The 19,296-nt window shown below is 41.9% G+C and overlaps 1 protein-coding gene across 1 annotated transcript in view; it reads right to left on the bottom strand.

The window, feature by feature from the left end:
* Positions 1–9,959: 9,959 nt before the first annotated feature.
* The window catches only part of klhdc8b (kelch domain containing 8B), a 57,444-nt gene continuing 48,107 nt past the window's right edge, over positions 9,960–19,296 (bottom strand). Inside the window, exons 4-5 of the mRNA XM_036533471.1 lie at positions 15,668–15,769; positions 9,960–11,307 (exon numbers count right to left, since the gene is read on the bottom strand). Coding sequence (XP_036389364.1) covers positions 11,111–11,307; positions 15,668–15,769 — 299 coding nt within the window. The 3' untranslated portion in view covers positions 9,960–11,110. The remainder of the gene's footprint in view (positions 11,308–15,667; positions 15,770–19,296) is intronic.

Raw genomic sequence — 19,296 nt, 5'->3', positions numbered from 1 at the left:
CTTTATTCAAGGATTGACGAGGGAGGGTGTGCGGCTGCGTCGAGACTTGTAGGTTGCCAGTCAAAAAAGTCTGACACTAGAGGGAGCCAAAGCAACAGGCATCGGATTTAAAAACGTTACCCGCTCAGCACCACGCCCACGTCGATTTTTTCCCCACCAAAATCCTGGTCTTAGAACATGCCCTTTCCCATCAGTGAGTGATTGCTACCGGTTACTGTTCCCGTATTTGATGAGTGAAAACAAAGTAATTAAACATTCTTGAAATGTCAAGCATGCCAGCTTATCTGCATTGCAATTCCGTGAGTCAGTGCTGTGGAATTACGCTGATAATCCTCTTTCCTCTTTCTGTGTTTAGTCATTGTCTATTTAAATTCAATTGTCCCATCACTGAGGCATATTTCCAACCATTTTAAGTGAAATGTAATCACACACCCACACAAAACTGCAGACGCATCTATATTCATTGTTTCACCACTTTGAAAGAAAATGCATATTTTGCTGTTTTTATGCTCTGTATTGTTGTCTTGTAGGCAGGACAATGAACAGCATTCTATTGATCTTTCATAGCTTGGGTCCAGGTGCTTTTGTCTCCAAACAACCAACCCTGGATCAGCTCACTCGTTATCCTAACCAAACTGTGACAACCTACCTATAACTCACACATTTTGAATTCCCTCCGGTTATCTCCCTGTGACATAAAACACTTCTCAGACAATTAGAAATATGAACCAGTTCAATAAATTCCAAAAATCTCTGAATCTGTCTTTACCACTGCATCAAAGCCCTTTGGTTGTAGGGTCTCATGCAACGGGGCTTATCACTTGTGGCTGTCTTAGCTGAACCAATGTGGCCTCCCTCCCTAGCTCTGACAGTGTTGGTGGTATAAAAAATGGGAAAACCAACTTGTCGGCAGCCATCGAGACAGCAGCTGAATTTGCCTTATGATACAGCTCAGTCATTTATTTTTTATGTCAGTGCACAGAACTAAATAACTGCACACAGTGCAGCTCCGGGGGAAGTGATGGAAGAAATTCTCTGTTACTGTCAAGAACAAGGTCTCACAGTGATTAAATACAGGCTTAAGTCCATCATCCTCTCATGAGGCAATATGTGCACAGTGCCACAATCAAAGGCTTCCAGCCTCTCTGACATGACTGAGCAATCTGGTTATGTCAGACCTTTGTTACCTCCCTGACAATCTTTGCACAAAGACAATAATGTGTAGGAGTGGCCTCTACTGTTCAAATGTGGCCACTACAGTGGTATCTAGTTTTCTCCACCATAGGAAGGTTCTGAGACATGGATTCTTGCCAGCAAAAAAAGAAGCTCAGACAAGTTAACAGAGTTTCAGATGTCAAAACTACATGGGAGTAGTCTCAGATTGGAAATGGGATCATGACAGCAGCAGCAGTCCCTGTGCTGGCAGGCTTACTATGGGAAATTTGAATTCATTAAAAGCACAACTGCAGTTCTCCGCATCCTTCCTATAGCATAAAAATAATTCTTCCATTAAATGACACAAAATGCAACCAATGGATGATTACAAGGTGTCATTACTAGACATTGTGACTACAAACACTATACTCCATACTTCAGCGTTTCTATTTACTTCTTTACGAGAATGCTTGGGAGGTTCCTGCTTGTAAAAGGCTTAATGGCTTCAGTGATTATCCACCTAAAATAGTTAATGTGGATAAATCTGGCAACAAGTCTACACTGTAGTGCATAGTGAATAAGCAAATAAATAAAAAATAGGTTCTTTACAGCTGAGGCTATTATGCGTCAGTAAAGTTAAATACATTATGAATAAAACAGGGGATTTTCAAGTTTTATCTGGAAGGAGGTAGCTATATAATTATACACACACACACAAATCACACAGCAACAGGGAGGACAGGTGGGCTTGTGACAGTGCCCTGTTATGGGAGTGTCAGAGCGCACTGCTCTGTATGACACCAGTGTAAACTCTTGTGTGCTCCCTGTTGGCTTGCTCTGTGTGTTATATAGAGGGGGGGAGGTGGGAGCACACACTCCCAAATGTTATGACTGTGTGATGAGGCCTATTGAGGCAATACTGTGCCAAGGGCACACAACTGTCTCTTTAAGAGAAAACTAGAGGAAAAAAGTTAAACAGACAGACACACACACATAAGCAGACAAACACAAATACATACATGCACACACACACTCACAGAGGTTATCCTGAGGCTGTCCTTTCACATAGTGCTTTACTTGCTTGAGACAGTGAGAGATATGGAGAGCTGAGAGCATGTGTGTGTGTGTGTGTGTGTGTGTTCTGCAAAGTTTATTCAATCCAGTTTGGAAGTCCCAATTTCCTAATGGAAGCAGCAGAGGGGTTTTGGAGTGTCGGCCCTACTTTCTATAAATGAACATCTTTGCTCTGGCATTAGTCATCATCAGGCTTTCAGCTCGAGAGCTTTTAAATCACCTCACAGACTCGCACAGAGGCTCTCCCCTGGGCAAACATAATGGTATTCCCAACCTATAAAGACAGGTCCTGTTACCTGAGTATGTTGATTCCTACCAGAAATGTAGGTTGGTATACTATGCAGCACATATTTATCAACTGTGATACCTGCTGAGCTGCTCATAGTTTATATGTATAAAAACACAAAAATGTGTATGCATAAATAAATCCATGTATAATAAAGGGCACTGGGTAAAATGTGGGAAGTGAATAACGATTTGTGTTGGCGGAATGCATTACACTGCCCCTGTGTAGCTCATTTTAATTTCCCTTTCCTGACCTGCTCACCTTTTGTACTTTTCTCTTAATTCCTTTGCAGAAAACAGAAAAAAAAGTTATTTATCCTCTTAAAAGTTACATCAGCACATGCACACACACACACACACACACACACACACGCAATTTTAACAACATTTAATCAATGCATCCTCAAACATGTTATAACTGTGGCCATATGTCGACAATTAGCAACGTCTGAACCAATTTACATTAATGGCACATCGTGACGTAGGTACACAAGCATAGATTGCATTACAGTCAGAAGGCCACATCCTCTTTTATAGCATTTTCGAGTTGCTTCTGATTTAATCAGCTTCAATTAATTGTATAGTCTTTGACTAAGATATGTAAAAATAGCATTCGATGAAATAATTACAACACCCTTTGAATAAATTACTGTTTAAGTTTGCTCATGTTTGGCTCCCCGCCAGAAACTCACGGAGGTAGCTAATCAGGTTTGGCAGGTAAATAGGTAACCACGTGGCGCAATGCATGTTTTGCTCTGGTTGTTGTCAATGAATAATTCATTCACCCTGTTTCTTTGTTGCTTCAGCGTCCACGTAACAGCTGACGGCGACGATCGCTGCTGTACGGACAATCAATTAAATTGCGTCCAATCCGTTAAAAGCGAGCAGATATCCAAAAGAAACACAGTATTATTATGTCGCAGTATGGTCATTTACCTAGCTACACCCTAGATGGCGTTCTGAGATTTGATAAACTGAATTATAAATAACGGCGAAGTAACCCCTTTGCCTTTTCATAGGAAAAAAGCTTTAAGAAACGGTAAGAACATCGTCTAACTGCGAGAACGTGTATTTTTTGCTATAACTTAATACAATTTTACATCTATTATAAAGGTGGCAGTGACAAGTAAATTAAGACCATCTTTTGTTATTAGAATCACTGGAACAACTGGTAGTTATTCTGCCTATTGATCCACATTTCACACTAAAACCCATGGACCCATTCTTTAGGGCCAAGTTACATGAAAGCATGTAGGAAACACTTGGGAGCATTCATTATGTGAATACACTGCTATAAAGAGAATAACAGAACCGTTTCCACGTGTAACTTGGCCTCTTTTACATTGAAAATGTTAAATACAGTGTGATTGAAATATATACAGGGTATTTTTCTGCTTAAATGTTGCATTATTTGTGAGCAATCAGAGTATGTTCTGTGCAATGCTGTTGTGATTGTAATAACATTACATAACATTTTTAATCAAATCTGATATGTGTATTTTTACAGCATTATTATTTGTTCCTATCAAGTCATGGATGGGGTACTGGGGAGCACTGTAGATACTTTCTCTGTACATAACAAACAACACAAAGCAAAGCCTTAGCTAGTTGGTGGAGACACACCAGTTATCACACATGCTCTCAGGGCATGTCTGGCTGAAGGTGTGAATGTATGGAAGGTATTACAAAGGGGCTGAATAAAATAGAGATATTTTCATTATCATACATATGACATTCGAAGCTCAGGTATTAGCATTCTGTACTACACACAGTGTGTCGGGAGACTACCTGTGGTTGATTTTTTGTATTGTTCTGTAATCATACTACTGTGCTCCATCACTATCTGAATTGAATTCATTGTGCCATCTTTTGTTGTGATTATTATCCCCCCCCCCCCCCCCCCACAGCAGAGAGTTGCAGTGAGAACTGAACAGTGCATGGTAGCTAATGGGTACACAGATCATAATTTATACATTCTGTTCACCCTCCTTTTCATTCTTCATTAACGTGGAGATAAAGCTGATTTAGTGAAGCTGGAAGAACACTGGCCCACAGGCAATCTTGCTCGAATTGTAGCCCCTCCCTCCTCAGAAACTCTGTATTCCAGAATGTATTCCACGGCTCCCCTTAGCTGTTGACGGGTTGATGCTGGCGCATTCACGGCACCGCTGTTCTCATTTCTTGCACTGCGATTTGAAAGAGGAGGACATGGTCTCTTTGGGGGAAACCGGAAGTGACAGTTGTATTGTTTTTCCCCCTCTCCTCTGAATGTTAATAATCTGTTGTTTAGTTTATAATGAGGGACCCTGAGAGATCCTAAATGTCATGCAGCATAAAACCAAACTGCTTGCACTCTTGGGACACGGAGCCAAGATTTTGTTTTTATTCATTTGATCTAAGGCTCTGGTGATGCTGCAGGATGTGGGCATAATTTAATATGCTAGGAAGGTGTGGCTAGTGCTATTTGTCTCTCTGGCAGTGATTATCATCATTTTGGGCCAGTGGTGGAGCATTGTGCAATCAAAATACAACAAATGTAGGGGTCTAGGGGTACACTACACCCACGCTATGGATGGACCAAAAATCCTTGATTGCATAGGCTCAATATATTGCATGTGATAGGCTCATCTTACATCAAGTTCATGCTTCATCCACTCCTCATGTATGTGAACCTTGTTGAAGGTGTTGCTGATTGCCATTGGTATTAGTTTGGGTTAGGTCTTCATATACTTATCAGGTATTGCATGAAACGATACAAACAAGAGACCCAACATACACCAGTCAAATTTCTATTGTATTCAGTCAGGGATCATCATTCAACTCAGCTCTTCTGTGAAATAAAGTACAAGTGCAGTGCCTGTTTGTCAGTCCTCTGGCATAGCACAGGGCATCGCAGCACATGCAATTTACTGCCGGGCAAGTCCAGCCATGTTGTTTGGAGATGACTGACATGCATTGCATATAATATGCATGGAATATTTTTAAAAAATCTTGAACCCATTAAGCATGGACTCATAAATGAATAAGAATGTGCACAAAACAGTTTTCCACTTTTCCACTAAATGGGAACCTGTGCATTATGTGAGGACTTTGCTGGCCTCTGCTTCATCTATAATGAATAGGTGGCATTTCTTCAGATTTGACATGCTGCTGTAAACAAGGCACTAAAATCCATCCAGTAACACTTCAGCCATCATATGAAAGAAAAAAAAGGACACCATGGGTGAGTGAGACAGCAAATAAAATATTTTATTGTGTAATTAATAGAAGAGGCACTACCTCACAAATATAGGCACTGAGCTACTGTACCGAAGTCACTGCCATTCCTTGTAACAAATACACCTTTCCCAGTGTAAAGAATTCACCAAGAATTAACAAGTGGGTGTCCCAGCACAGCTCTCCAAGCCCACACTACCTCCTGCTCTCAAACGTGACAGAAAGGAATTTCAGGACACGTCAACAATAGGTCAAGTGAGACTGGGAACCTGTCATTTGTGTTGACAGGTTCTACCTCAGTCCACCGATCATGGATCAGCATCCACTGGTCAGATAAAATGACTGAGGTTAACATTAGAGGTGGGAAATCTGATCCTGAATCAGTGGATGGGGCAAAAATTGCCTAGGATGTGTACACGCCTCTAAACACTTCTCAGCTGTGAAAAAGATTAGTGCAGGTGCATTTTCACTGAAGTGGGGGGAGACACTTGTCCTGTCATTGGCTATGATAGCCACTGCTTGGTGAACTGGTATAGATACTGTAGAAAATTAATAATGAAAGGGCCACATGTATGCTAATTTTTGAATTACGTAATCAAACCAAATATTTACTAATTTTGAGTATTTTACAGTTCTGCAAATGTGATTTGTACTGCACTTTCAAAAAATATTTAATAGCAACGCATTTTGGGAAATACAGGGGTGTAAATGTCCTGATCGAATTAGCAAAGGGGACACTTGAAAGCATCAGGATTAAAGGTACTGAAATAAATATGCTCATTCTCCTCTGTAAATCAATACCTCCCTATTGTATGTAGTCACCCCAAATTAACGATCTTGGATCAGTTGAAGGTTTTTTCCAAAAATAGTTGAGTTGGGACCGGAATTTGGGTTAACTGATCACAGATCTGGGTTTGGGGGCACATCTTGAATTCCACTCCAGCAGGTGTTTGTGTTGTGTGACGTCTTCAAGTAGTCAAGTGGTCACAGCTGGCTGAGAACAAACCCTCCATCTGCAGAACTTAATTGGGCCAATCTTGGTTTATAAATTGAAACTGCCTTCCAACTGCATTGGAAATGTGAACCCTCTTGGAGACCTGAACCAATACCCCCATTTCAGTATTTGTATTTCCATGTGTATCCACTTTAGACAGATTTCATACAGTATGTAAGACACGTTCAGGAACAATCAGCTACAAGATCTGTACCACGCACTTACTAGATATTACAGCACAGCATAGTTAGGAAAATAACAGACCTGGTCTCGGCTGTACGTCACACACAGACCAAAATCACATAGACCTTCATCTCACAAACAATGGCTGAACCCACTGAACACAAACTGTACTCAGAGAAAACGTCAAAAACAAACTGGAAATATACACAAACACGGAGCAGAGCCAACGTCCGAGAGAATAATATCAAGAACAGATTGGAACGACATCTACTGTGAACACAGCTGCTACGGTACTCACGTCACTGTGATCATCGTTCTCTGCTGGTAACGTTACTAAGACTAAGGTGCATGTTCACAGTAAAAAAAAAGTCATAAATAAAATAAAGCTGTAAAGGAAATTCCAGGTTTGGCTCTTAACAAAGCTCTTTACAATACTTTTTTTTCTTTAAATCATAGCCATAATGAGTATGCATAATAATAACCAGACTTCACGGAGTGATGTACATTCGCCTACCTCTGGCAGTAGTTAAAATGTTGGGTCTGTCCACAGCTAGTGGCCTAAAGTGAGAAGGCAGTGAGACATGACATGGACACAGTTACCAAAATGGCAGAGGAGGAGGTGTCACAGGACACTGTCACATGTTCCCATGTCTGAAAAGATGCAGGGGCAGACGGAGATAATGTTCTCTCTCCTTTTGGTCTCCCTCCCTCTCTCCCTTGCTGTCTTTCTCTGAACTGAATGCAGTCACCCTATATTACATAACAGCTCAATTGTATGTGCGATTGATGGAAGAAAAATCTCTTCTCCCACACGGATAACCTTAGACAGAACCAAAAAAAAGAAAAAAGACCAGAAACAACAGAGGCATAGCAGCTTAAACGTGGTGTACTGCTTGGGTGCAACAATCTTAAAAAAAAAAAAAAAAGTATGTGCGTCACGTGCACCGAAGTCAGCACGAATGAAATTGTGGCCAGAGCAGACCATCGTTATGCAAATGAGTCACCGTCAAGTTGAATTGGGAGGAATAGGTTCGTTTCATTTTCCCTGCTTGCACCAACGCACTGCTCTCAGAAGCCTTCCGGGGATAATTTGTGTCAAAATGCAGTCTTAACCTGAAACAAAGCCTAACCTCTCACAAAGACAACGCTGAGCGTTTTATTGATTCCCGACTACAGACAAGACAAGATATAATACTGCGCTAAGGTGTCATAAACAATCTGGAACCTTACTAAAAAAAAAAAAAATCTTGTTTCTTATAAAAACAACTCAGTCCTGAAGAAGAAATATTCATATTTATTTCTGCCCATTTTCACCTCCCTTCCATCTGTCAGGTATTTCTGTCCTGCGATTAATGTTTGTTTAAACATGGCCATTTATTTGTCAGGCTGGTATTATTTGACAGGTTTAAAAAAAAATCCATTCATCCAGCTGAGAGCAATCGTGATCCTTACTTTAAATTGCGTGTAGCTCAAGCAAAGGGGCGGTGGGGGTGGTTTATAACTGCCAAAGTCTTTGATCCTCATGCTAGCCTGCATCTGTTGGAAGCAGAAGCAATACTAGTGGCAATTAATTGCGACTGCAGCAGTGCGATACACACCACCAGCAGCTGAGTGCCCTCGCACTGCTTGCCCTTCCTATCTGCAGAATGGAAACTCCAGGGACCCCCAGAGCTATGAATATGTAGATATCCGATGGTGGACAGCATGGTGACGCATGACAGGTTCTGATTATGACAGGGCGCGGTGCCATCAGAGAGCCACCTTGCGTTACCCGCTGCGTAACAACATGATTCAATCTATTCAATCAGGGCACATGTCACCCCCTCCATCCCCTCCCCCCACCTAACGGCCGAAGGGCAGCTGATCAAAGAATGGATAATGAACCCTGATGGCAATGTCAGACCTCTGTCAATCAGCATGCGGCGGGAGGGGGAGGCCCCCTGGATAACTCATTAACCTCACGAGAGGTGAGGTATTTCAGGAGAGGATGAGAGTGAGGTGTGCCTGCCTCGAAAGCACTCATAAGCGTAAAACATAGGCGGGCTGCTCAGTGAAATAACGCCTCCACACACGCACATACACACACACACACACACACACACACACACACACACACACACACACACACATGTGACAGGCTATCATCTGTATCTTCTGTTTACACTCAGACTGTTCTTCTGCTGTTCTCTCAGCCTTGAAGAGAGCAGAGGATCACTCTTAATAAAATTTCTTTCTCTCTCTTCCTCTCCTCTCTCCCCTCCACCAGCAGAGTCCTGTGACAGTAAAACAGAAAAGCTGGAACACAATATCCTTCTCCCCCTCTTCCTCTTTTCAGTCACATCGCACAAGTCCTATAGAAAGCGTAACCTCAATAGGCTTTAGTTCTGTCTCTGTCCTCTCTCTGTCTCTGTCTCTCTCTCTCACCCTCTCTCTTGTTACAGTCTGGTGGAGAGCTGAGATGCTCTCCTACACAGAGTCCTTCTGTAAAGGGGAGGCAGCGTGCCCCTGACAGGCCTCTCTCAGCCCCTCTCAGCCAAACAGTCACCGGCTCACGGCCCTCCAGAGACCGCGAGACTAATCCCAGTGATTCACAGCCAGGCCACAACACTTAGCAGAGATAAGTCACCATAGCCGCGGTTTTACGCTACTTGCTTTCTCCTCACAAATCTGACATTCAGATTCACGGGGGGAAAAAAGCTCCTTTTCTCAAAACCCCTTTTAAAAAGAGGCAGGGCTATCATGGTGCTGCTAGTAACAGTCCTCACTGTTTGGTTAACTTGCTTGCACTCATTCTGGAGAAGGAGGCAGGAGAAGGGATTTTCAGATGAGGAGAGGGTGCACAAAGCATGTGATCCAGTGTAGAGAGGACAGATAAGAGAGAGCCGAGAGCTGCTAACAACCGCTCTGTAATACCTTTCCAAAATCCAAAACACACTAGTCCCAAAGTGGAAAGGACACTTTGGGACACGAGCACACACCTGCCTCCACCCGAGTACCACCCATTTCCTCTGTCACTGACAATGAATGACTCTCGGTGAAAGAAACACCCCTGTTCAAAAGTTAAGCTTTCCTAATTGGCAAGGAGGAAGGAAGGTGAGACAGAGGCCTGCCATGCGTTTGATCCACTGCTGTGTCCAGTCTCAGCCCTGGCTCTGCTTTCCCATTACCACAGCAGCAGGTAAACTGCTCATGTGCTCTGCCTCATCACTCCTAGCGCTGATGCACAGGATGTGACAGGCCGTGAGATCGTATAATAGGATGCTCTAGGCTACGGCGGGCTGACCCTGCCCTTCATCCCCTGCAATAAAAACACAACTCGTGACCCCTTTTTTCATTCTCACCAAGGAGACACCAAGGGTTCGATGAATGCTGCCATGGTCACCAGCACAAGCACTGGCTGGTTACATGTCCAAAAGGGCTTTAATTTATGATGAGGGTTTAAACTCTGAGGTAACATGTGCGTAAAGGTGTGTGTGTGTGCATGTGTGTGTGAAACAGTGTGTAGGCGACTGAATTCTGAATATCGAATGTTGAATTCTGAAAGTAGTTGTCTTTTTTTTTAAATGAGAGGGTTCTAGCCGTCATTCTGTGCTGCAGTTCTACCATGCATGCATTGCTCCTCCAGCAGTCAGTGTTCTAATCCGTAACAGGTGGCCATGTGTTCATTCAAGTGTTCATTGTGAGGTCAGTCTCATTCCACAATAAAAACAGTGCTGTTTTCCCACATGCATCTCTGCAGAGGTAAAATATAAACCAAATCCTTGTATTATCTCTCTGTCTTTTAGAAAATAAAAGTGCTAAATATGCTACTGCAAACAGGTACTGCAGTGGCTTTGCATTTATGGCCCTAAGTTCCTTTTTTCAGTAGAGTACCCTGCTTTGATTGTGAAATCAACTGTACAGTTCAAGGCGTCTTTAGTGTATTGTTTTTTTTGCTTGTATTTCTGTTCTGATTCCTCCAAAGGTTGGAGAATTGGGCAGACAAAATGGCAGACAGTTCTCCTTGTTTTCTGCAGATAAGCCGCACTCTGAAAAAGCAAAAAGACATAATGTTCAGTGCTTCTCCATTTATTCGGATGCGGTGTCAGTCTTTGGTGGGCTGGGATGAGCTGGGGGAGGGCGGTGGAACGCGGAGCACAGCGCTGTTTTGGCGTGCGGTCACTGCTCTGTCCGGCCGAGTTTGCCTGTCCGTCTGCGGGCACGTCACACAGTCTCCCGCAGGCAGAGGGCCTCCACAGCATTGCTGGGACCCTGCGCCACGCCTCCGATGAGGAAGAGCATGTGGGGGGTCTGCAGGCTGGCACAGGAGCAGCGGGGACTGGGCAGGGGGGCGGCATACTCCCAGCGCTTCTTCACCGGGTTGTAGCTCTCCACCGAGGCCAGGGGGGATGGCTGGTTACCTGCAAACACCAACACTTTCACAAGCATGCCAGTATTGTCTGAACAATAAAGCACACATTAAAAAATAAAATATTGCTAAGGAAAAAGCAAAAAAAAGTCTCCACACTTATTTCCGTTGTGATTCTCAAAAATAAATAAATGGACAGAAACGCATACTGTACATATACACATGTACACAAAAGAGAAAAAAGAGAGAGAAACAGATACACAAATATAGAGACAGAGATCAACAGAGACAGAGAGAGGGTGCTGTGTCTATTACAGTGCTAATGTACATAAACATTTTGTAAGAAATAAACTCAATCTTTTTTTTCTTGTTTCACCACATAAATACACCCCTATCACTCCAACACCCTTACAACCACCAATTCCAATAGGTCCTTTCACCATAGCAACAAAAATTTCAGATATCTCTCCTGGAGTTATACTCATACGCATGTACCCCCCAGAGTGTCCACGTCACACACAGCCTCAGCGGGCAGACTCATTTGTAGTGTTGCATAGTCGCCATTTCACTCCAGATGAGCATCCCCACAGAGCATCCACACAGCATCCAGGGAGGAACAGAGATTTTACATTACTATTGCAAAAAGGAGTTAACCAAAGTAATTCCAAATAAAATCCTGCAGCAGTATTAAATCCAACTGCTCAGTTAAACAGAGACAGAAAATAACCCTGCTCTAATTAGCTCTGCAATTAAAATGATCTTCACTGTTACTATGCTTGTCACGAGCAGCATGTGCGCAGATTTACAAAGTGAGCAGGTCAAAGGTCAGAGCACTGGAGGCAAAACCCTCAATCATAACACTGTTATTCCCACAAACACGGTAAACACTCCCACCCCACAAAACATGGACACACACACACACACACACATACACATACATACATACAGAAACAGATTTATACGACATTTATGACACACTCCAAGGAACATGTATAACTAACTCAGAAGAAAGAATGTGTGACACTTGTTATAATCTGTGTGGTCTTTCCCTCTTCACATGATCCCCACGCCACCCTTCTCAGACCCGGACTAGAAACCAGAACGCCGCCCCTCCTCCCCTGCGTAGTAAACCTACAGCGTAATAAAGCCCATCTATTTCTATCACGTCAACAGCTGTCTAAAGTTAAGGGTCAGCTCCTCTCTGCATCCTCACACTTTGTGCCCTGCAGCGGGGCAGAATGCCAGCCCCACACCCTGTCTGGACTGGCACAGGAATCAGCCTTGCAGATTTGGTAAAGAGGAAGCCTGCTTGTTTACAATTTAGATGAAGCTGAGATGAAAAGCAGATCACAGGATTATACTAAAAAGAGTGCAGACATGAAACATCGTTTTCAAAGGCATCAGCAGAAAACAAAACAACATCACTCCGGTGAAACAGAACAAAAAAACCAGGGCACGCATTAACAAAGCCGACTGCGCTTAGTTCAATGTAACATTTATTTACCCGACTTTATTCTGGAGCACAAACAAGTGATCCTAAATCAACATCTCTGCTGTAAAGCGGAGCAAAACTTGAGACTAAAACACATGAAGTAATAAAAAAACAAACACACAGATTACCCAAAGGTAGACCCAAAAAAGGTCAGCATGACTGAACAGAAGTCTTTACCTCTGGCGTTCAGCTCTCTGTCATTATAAATCACCCACCACTCAAATCACTAACTTGTTCCGGTTTCCATGGAGACACAATTTGAACTGCAGATGATACGGAATGAGGCATCTGATCCAGAGGGTATGTGTGTGTGTGTGTGTGCTGGTGGAGGTTGGGGGGGGTGTGTGGGGAAGGTACTATTGTTATCATAATTTCTCTGGAGAAGGAAGTGCTGGAGCAAAGTCCTCTTTCCTCTTTCACGCTAATCAAAGAGCACTTATCACTGTTCCCTTTTCATCTGCAGAGCAGCATGCTCCTCTCACGTGCAGCCAAAGGCTGGTGCACCAGCTCTCTTCTTCCCGCTTTGATTATCAGCTAAGCAGCTAATCTTAGGACTGGTGTCCCTTACCTCAATGTCCCATTTCATATCACATTTCCTTTGCTAACCATATGTTTATATTATATGAACATCTGTGATAAAACACCTCCAATTTTATATGTAAAGGGAAGGGAAGATGAACACACTTGACCTGATGGCCACAGCTGTGCACAAAGGTGGCCAGCAGCAGTAATTAGTGCAATGTTGTGGATACCTGCAGGATGGTGGGTTTGTATACGAGGAGAAGAATGCCTTTGTAACAAAGCTGTAAGAGTTACTATACTGTAAAACTGTGAGGATTGCTTTTAGTAGTCAAATAAACCAAGTCCTTTAATAATAATGCTAATAGTGGCAATATAAAGCAATCAACATTTTAAAACAGGCTTTTTATGTAGCACTGCAGCATTCAACAGACTTTGAAGATACCTGATAACACTACTTCTGAAGTAACAGAGAGTAAAAACACAATAGAAACAACCTTTATGAGGTAGATGAAAATAAATACATATTTTTAAGAATTTCAATTCAACAGATCATGCAGCGCTTTACACAAATATCTCAACTATTGTGCAGTCATCTCTACTAAATAAAATGTGGAAGGGGAATCTGCAAGACAATTCAACTGACTACAATTATTTACATAACTCATAATAGCTCATCCTTATCTAGGCAGTAATGTGAGCTCTTGCTGATGAAGACATGCTCACATATAACACACCACCCATTACAAAACATCCTTGAAAATGGACTTCCTCTGGCTTCTTTAAGAGCACTGAGGTATGAAACTGCAACAGGATTTATAGACCAAATTCATTTTTTCCTTCAGGAAAGAGAGAAGCCTCAAAAAAAGTAAAAAAAAAAAAAAAAAGTAAAAAGGCAAGATAATTTTCCAGAGTGTGACAAATCTTCTTCCCAGACATCCAAGTGAGATACAAAGGGCAGGAATCTTGCCATAGGCAGAGATATTTGGGGGGGGAGCTGCGATTCTTTACTGACAGCTGGAACAGTTATAGAGACATTACAGCAACACAATGAGCCTGCCAACTCGTTATAGAATCATTCAGAATTTTCTTCTTTTGCTTGGTTAAAGGTGGACAGAGTGGGGAAAATCGAAGAGACAAAACTAGGAGATTGACGTCAGCTAGCCGATGCAAGTGACAAACGAAAGCTGGCTCACTGATTCCAAACTTGGATTTGAACAATAAATCTGATAGCACAGCTAATGAATTCTGGCAAGATTTAAGGGGGCTGGAAAGGATGACATCTCACTCATTGATATTCCATCATCTACCGTATTTACCGTTTCAAAGCAGAGTGGATGTGACACTGTCTCCCCACTCTCCCATGGGCCTGTTACTTGTGTTATCATAAGCGTTTTTTGTTTTAAACGAAATTGGATTGCATTAATCAGACAATTGATGCACATTTTTTTTTCCTCCTCAAAATAAAGGCAGTGAGAGCCAGAATACAAGGGGGGTTTGAGATGGGAGAGAAAGACATGGGGGAAAGGGGGAGAGAAGGAGAGGGGAAGGAAGGGAAACAAGTGAGACAGGAAGAGAGACAGAGAAAGAGAACGAGAGATCCTCTCAATAGCATGACAATCTCATGTCACTCTGAGGCCTTTCACAACCCAACCCTATGAATAATAAAGAGGCTTTTTATTCACCCTGAAGAGAAATGGAAAATTCTCAGTTGGCTTTTGAACTGTCTGTAAATCTGTTTTTTTTAGAGACAAAAGGCTGAGGTGCGAAATATGCTGCGTTTAAAGTGCAGCACAATGGCCTCAATATTATATTTGGTAGACAGAAAACTCTCCCGCCCCCACATCTCTTCTGACATTTGTAAAAATCCACCTTTGTAACTCCCTGGAATGATATAAAAGTGAACAAAAATAGTACTGGTAACACAATGAAAACACTGCACATCTTCCTCATGAGCCCCGGTAATCAGAGACAAGAAAAATTGAAAGGAATAAATAGATTAACCACATCCTAATCCACATGGATAATAATGCCATAGGAACTGCTGTTGGATTCTAGAACAGACACATTGCACAGGTTCATCAGAGACCTCCACTGGTCTGTTGTTTCTTTCAGTAACAGTGTGTACAACAACATTAAAAGCCATTCTTGGTGAGCAATGTCAACAAATAATATGCCTTATTTCATCTGAAACATGGAAATATCTTGTAATTTAAACAGTATTCAAGTATCTGACTGTGTAATTTAAGCAAAGTATTCAAGTGGAAAATTAACTTACAATAATAACAATAAACAGCAACGAAATGACAGTTTACAGTGGCAGTTGCTTTAGACCCAAGTATTGCGCTGTGTGAAGGTCAGGCCCCAGTTGCTAGGAGATGATGTACTGGGCTCTGCTTACCTAGGCCCCCCGCGGCAATGACCCTTCCACCCAGGCAACCAGCCACAAAGTCTGCCCTCTTTTCCCTCATTCGAGAGGCCCGTGTGGGTTTGATCCAGACACCTGCCAGGAACATAATGCACAGGGGTCAAGCAATGTACTGATAACAGCAGAAGCAGTAGCAGTAATAATAATAGTAATGAAGACAGTAATCATCATCACTTAATGACCTGTCTGCATGTGAAAGTATTTGTCAGTGTATCACTCTGTTTCATATTCCTTGTTGGTGTTATGTTTCATGTCGTTGGATTCACCATGTCATTGGATTCACCAACTTTGACAGCTGCTCTGGAGAAGAGCGTCTGCTGGATATCAAAATTTAAATGTAACATTAAATGTACTTACATCTTGTAATCATACTAGATAAGAGCATTTGCTATGTGATAAAAACGCAAATATAATATTCTCGATGTATGTTGTATGATGGTTGAAATAGTACACCTCAGCAATACTGCACTCAAATGCTATATATTCAACAATACATTAATTACAATACTGAACTGTCCATTAGACTAGTTCAATAGACTAGTCCAACAGACTAGTATTACATAGGATGAACTAAAACAATAAGTGAAATTTGCAAGATATTCCATTACTGTTATTACACAGCAATATATGTTATATAGACCATTATCGACAACTTATATAGTCCATCATCCCTAACTACACCTTGTAGGCTATGTGAAGCTAAATAAAATACTGTAACCTACAAAAGTACAAAGTGTGCATTTGAGAAACAGTCTGATTCAGTTTGTCTCAGCTGACAGTTTAATAATTGCATATGAATAAGGGTGAACAACAACAACATTTCAATCCTTTCAGGATAGTCTACATTAAACACAATGGCATATGACTAATATAAGCATTAACTAGCTCACACTAAGGTAAGTGACTCTATTATCTTACCAACTATTTTCATATTCATATTTAGCTATGGTTCTGGTGCGCCATCTAATATTAATTCTATATGTAGTACAAAAGGCTAATGCTAGCTAGCACACTGGATCACACTATACCAGAGTGGCCTTGTACCTGCTTAATAACATATGTTACTACTATGGTATGCAAGTATTATGTATATGGAGAGCTGTAAATGCATGTGAAGATTAAGTAAGCACTATACTGACACTATATTACACATGTGTAATTATATTCAATATGAGGGTCTTACATACAGTAAGTACAATGTAGAAGGATGCACTTACATAAAACTTACATACCACTAACAAATGCAATTACAGAGGCAAGGTCACTGTAATGTAAAATGTTACCTCACACATGTACCCAGGCTTTCTCACATGTACCAGTGCTGCTATTCTAATATTGCTACCACAGAACAGTGTCACAAAAACAGATATTAAACACAAAACAGAGAGGCATAACATTGCTTGAATATTTTCAGTGGAGTTTTGACATTGTATCATCTTTAAAGTATACAGTGTCTGTAAAAGTATTGTGTTATTCTGTTGGTTGGAGAATCTTTAGCTAGTTACAGTATTCAAAATCCCTAATTAAGCCAGGGAAACACCTGGCAGACTTTTCATACTTTCACAGGTTGCTTCGTTGGCTAGGTGACAGATTGCCTAGCAACTGCAGCTTGGCTTGGCATCCACCTGTGAGAGTTCCACCAGTATGTACAAATGGCACAAAGGATTTTTTTTTTTTTGTTTTTTTTTTTTTTTTTGCAAAAGCCTATAAATTAAATGGGTCAGCTCAGGCAATTAGTTCAGAAAGAGTGCACTCCAAGAAACCAAATGAAAGCAGTCTGGAACCTGGTTTTGTTTTCCAAAAACTCTCATATCCAACATAAGCAGAGCTACCAGAGGTAGCCACACCCATGGTCTTGAAGTGACCTATGAGTTCACATGGACAGCCCATGATAATGCTGCAAGACTCTCAGCTGAGAAACCAGGGCTGTCCGTCATGAATATGTACACTCAGAGCAACATGAATCATAAAACACAATCAGGCCAGCCCAGACTCTCCAGACTCTCACTTGCTGTCTCGGGTTCTCTGTGCCCAGCAGCAATTACATTTTCTAATTTTGGGACTGCATGACTTTTAGTTCTCTTTTTTCCTGCAGTTTTTTTTCTGTAAAGCAGATAACAGTTTTCTGTGAAACGGTTTTCTTGTAAAGCAGTCTCTGTTGAAAGACAAGAACTGATCGTTGATCTGTCAATGGAAATGGATGAAAAGGAGCCCTGGTCAAGACTGGAGTTTTCCCCTAAGCTGGTAATGAATCACCTCACCTTACCTTTCATTCATTGTGAATGAATAAGAATAAATGAAACTCCTATTTGTTGCCATATGGAGGACCACCATAACAATAAGTCTTTTAGACTTAGGGTTTGTGGGATTCAGTGAGTGAGTGACTGAGTGACTGTAGAACAGTACTTTTTTCAGGCTTCTCGAGTACAAAGCAAAATTTAATTTCATCAACTCATGCAAATGGTAACCCTTAAGGACAGCCAACCGTGAGGCGCAAAACCTTTGTAGTTGATGTCAAAGCCAAGAGCCTGAGAACACACAGAAGAGTGCACCTCAGACAGTGCAGAGCCTTGTACTTGACACATCACTACTGTTGCAATTACCACTATTTATCCTTCCTGTCTTTCATGAGTAGTGGGCTCACGGCAGGTGCAAAGAAGACAACAAAATCACACGCATCACATATGACCGCAGCTACCAGCAAACGCTCAGAAATAACAAAGAGTGTGCCTTTCTTGGGCTTCCTTTATTCACTGCTATCTACCAGTGCAAATTCTGTATTGACGGCGCTGTTATGTAATTATCCGTTAAAAGATGAATGTCAGACTTTCCTGCACAAATCCAGTTTGTTAAGAGGAGATTTAATACTTCACAGGCTGACAGACACAGAGAAGAATGGGGTTTGCCGGATGCCGATCGTCGCACACCGACAACGTCTAGTCACCCATGATAAATAAGCGCAGTCGAGTCCTCGGCTCCAGGCAAGCCCTTAATCATGGTAAGCAGAAGAGCAATCCACTCTAGACGGCTGTGCTCATCCAACATCCCAAAACGCACCCAACCACTCGTTGTGAGGAAGGAGCACAGCTACTTGTGCCACTAATTTGTGTACTTGAAGAACTAATTGAGCACTCTTAATGAAACATCAGTAATTAGAGGAGCCATCCTCTCAAACAAAGCAAGAGGGAGCGGGATAAGTGATGAGGAAACATTTCGTGTGTGTGAAGAGAGTGAAAAAAAGAAAGGGAAAGGTGTCAGACAGAAACACTTTAAGTGTTCATTTGAATTCCTCTTCAATGATTCTGTTGGTTTTTGTGCCAATATTAATTAAACATGGGGTTTATGGATTGATTGCCGAAAAACCCCATGGTTTCTTCATACCTTAAACATGTACAACCCAGTTATGACAGAATGGCCCTCAAAACTGAACGGATGACCCCACACTGCACTGATACACTGTACTGAACATGTGAGACTGGGACACAACACTATCACTGCGGTCCCCTTGAGTCAGGATGCTCCGATTTCCTGACGGTGTCTGTCTGATCATTACGGTCACAGCCGCAGCAGAATCCATTCAAACTCCTCAGACACGCCGCCAC

Source organism: Megalops cyprinoides, chromosome 7, assembly GCF_013368585.1.
Source record: "Megalops cyprinoides isolate fMegCyp1 chromosome 7, fMegCyp1.pri, whole genome shotgun sequence".
Classification (NCBI taxonomy): Eukaryota; Metazoa; Chordata; class Actinopteri; order Elopiformes; family Megalopidae; genus Megalops; species Megalops cyprinoides.
Note: the sequence above shows the minus strand (reverse complement) of the source record. Positions and strands in the feature narration are given on the sequence as shown.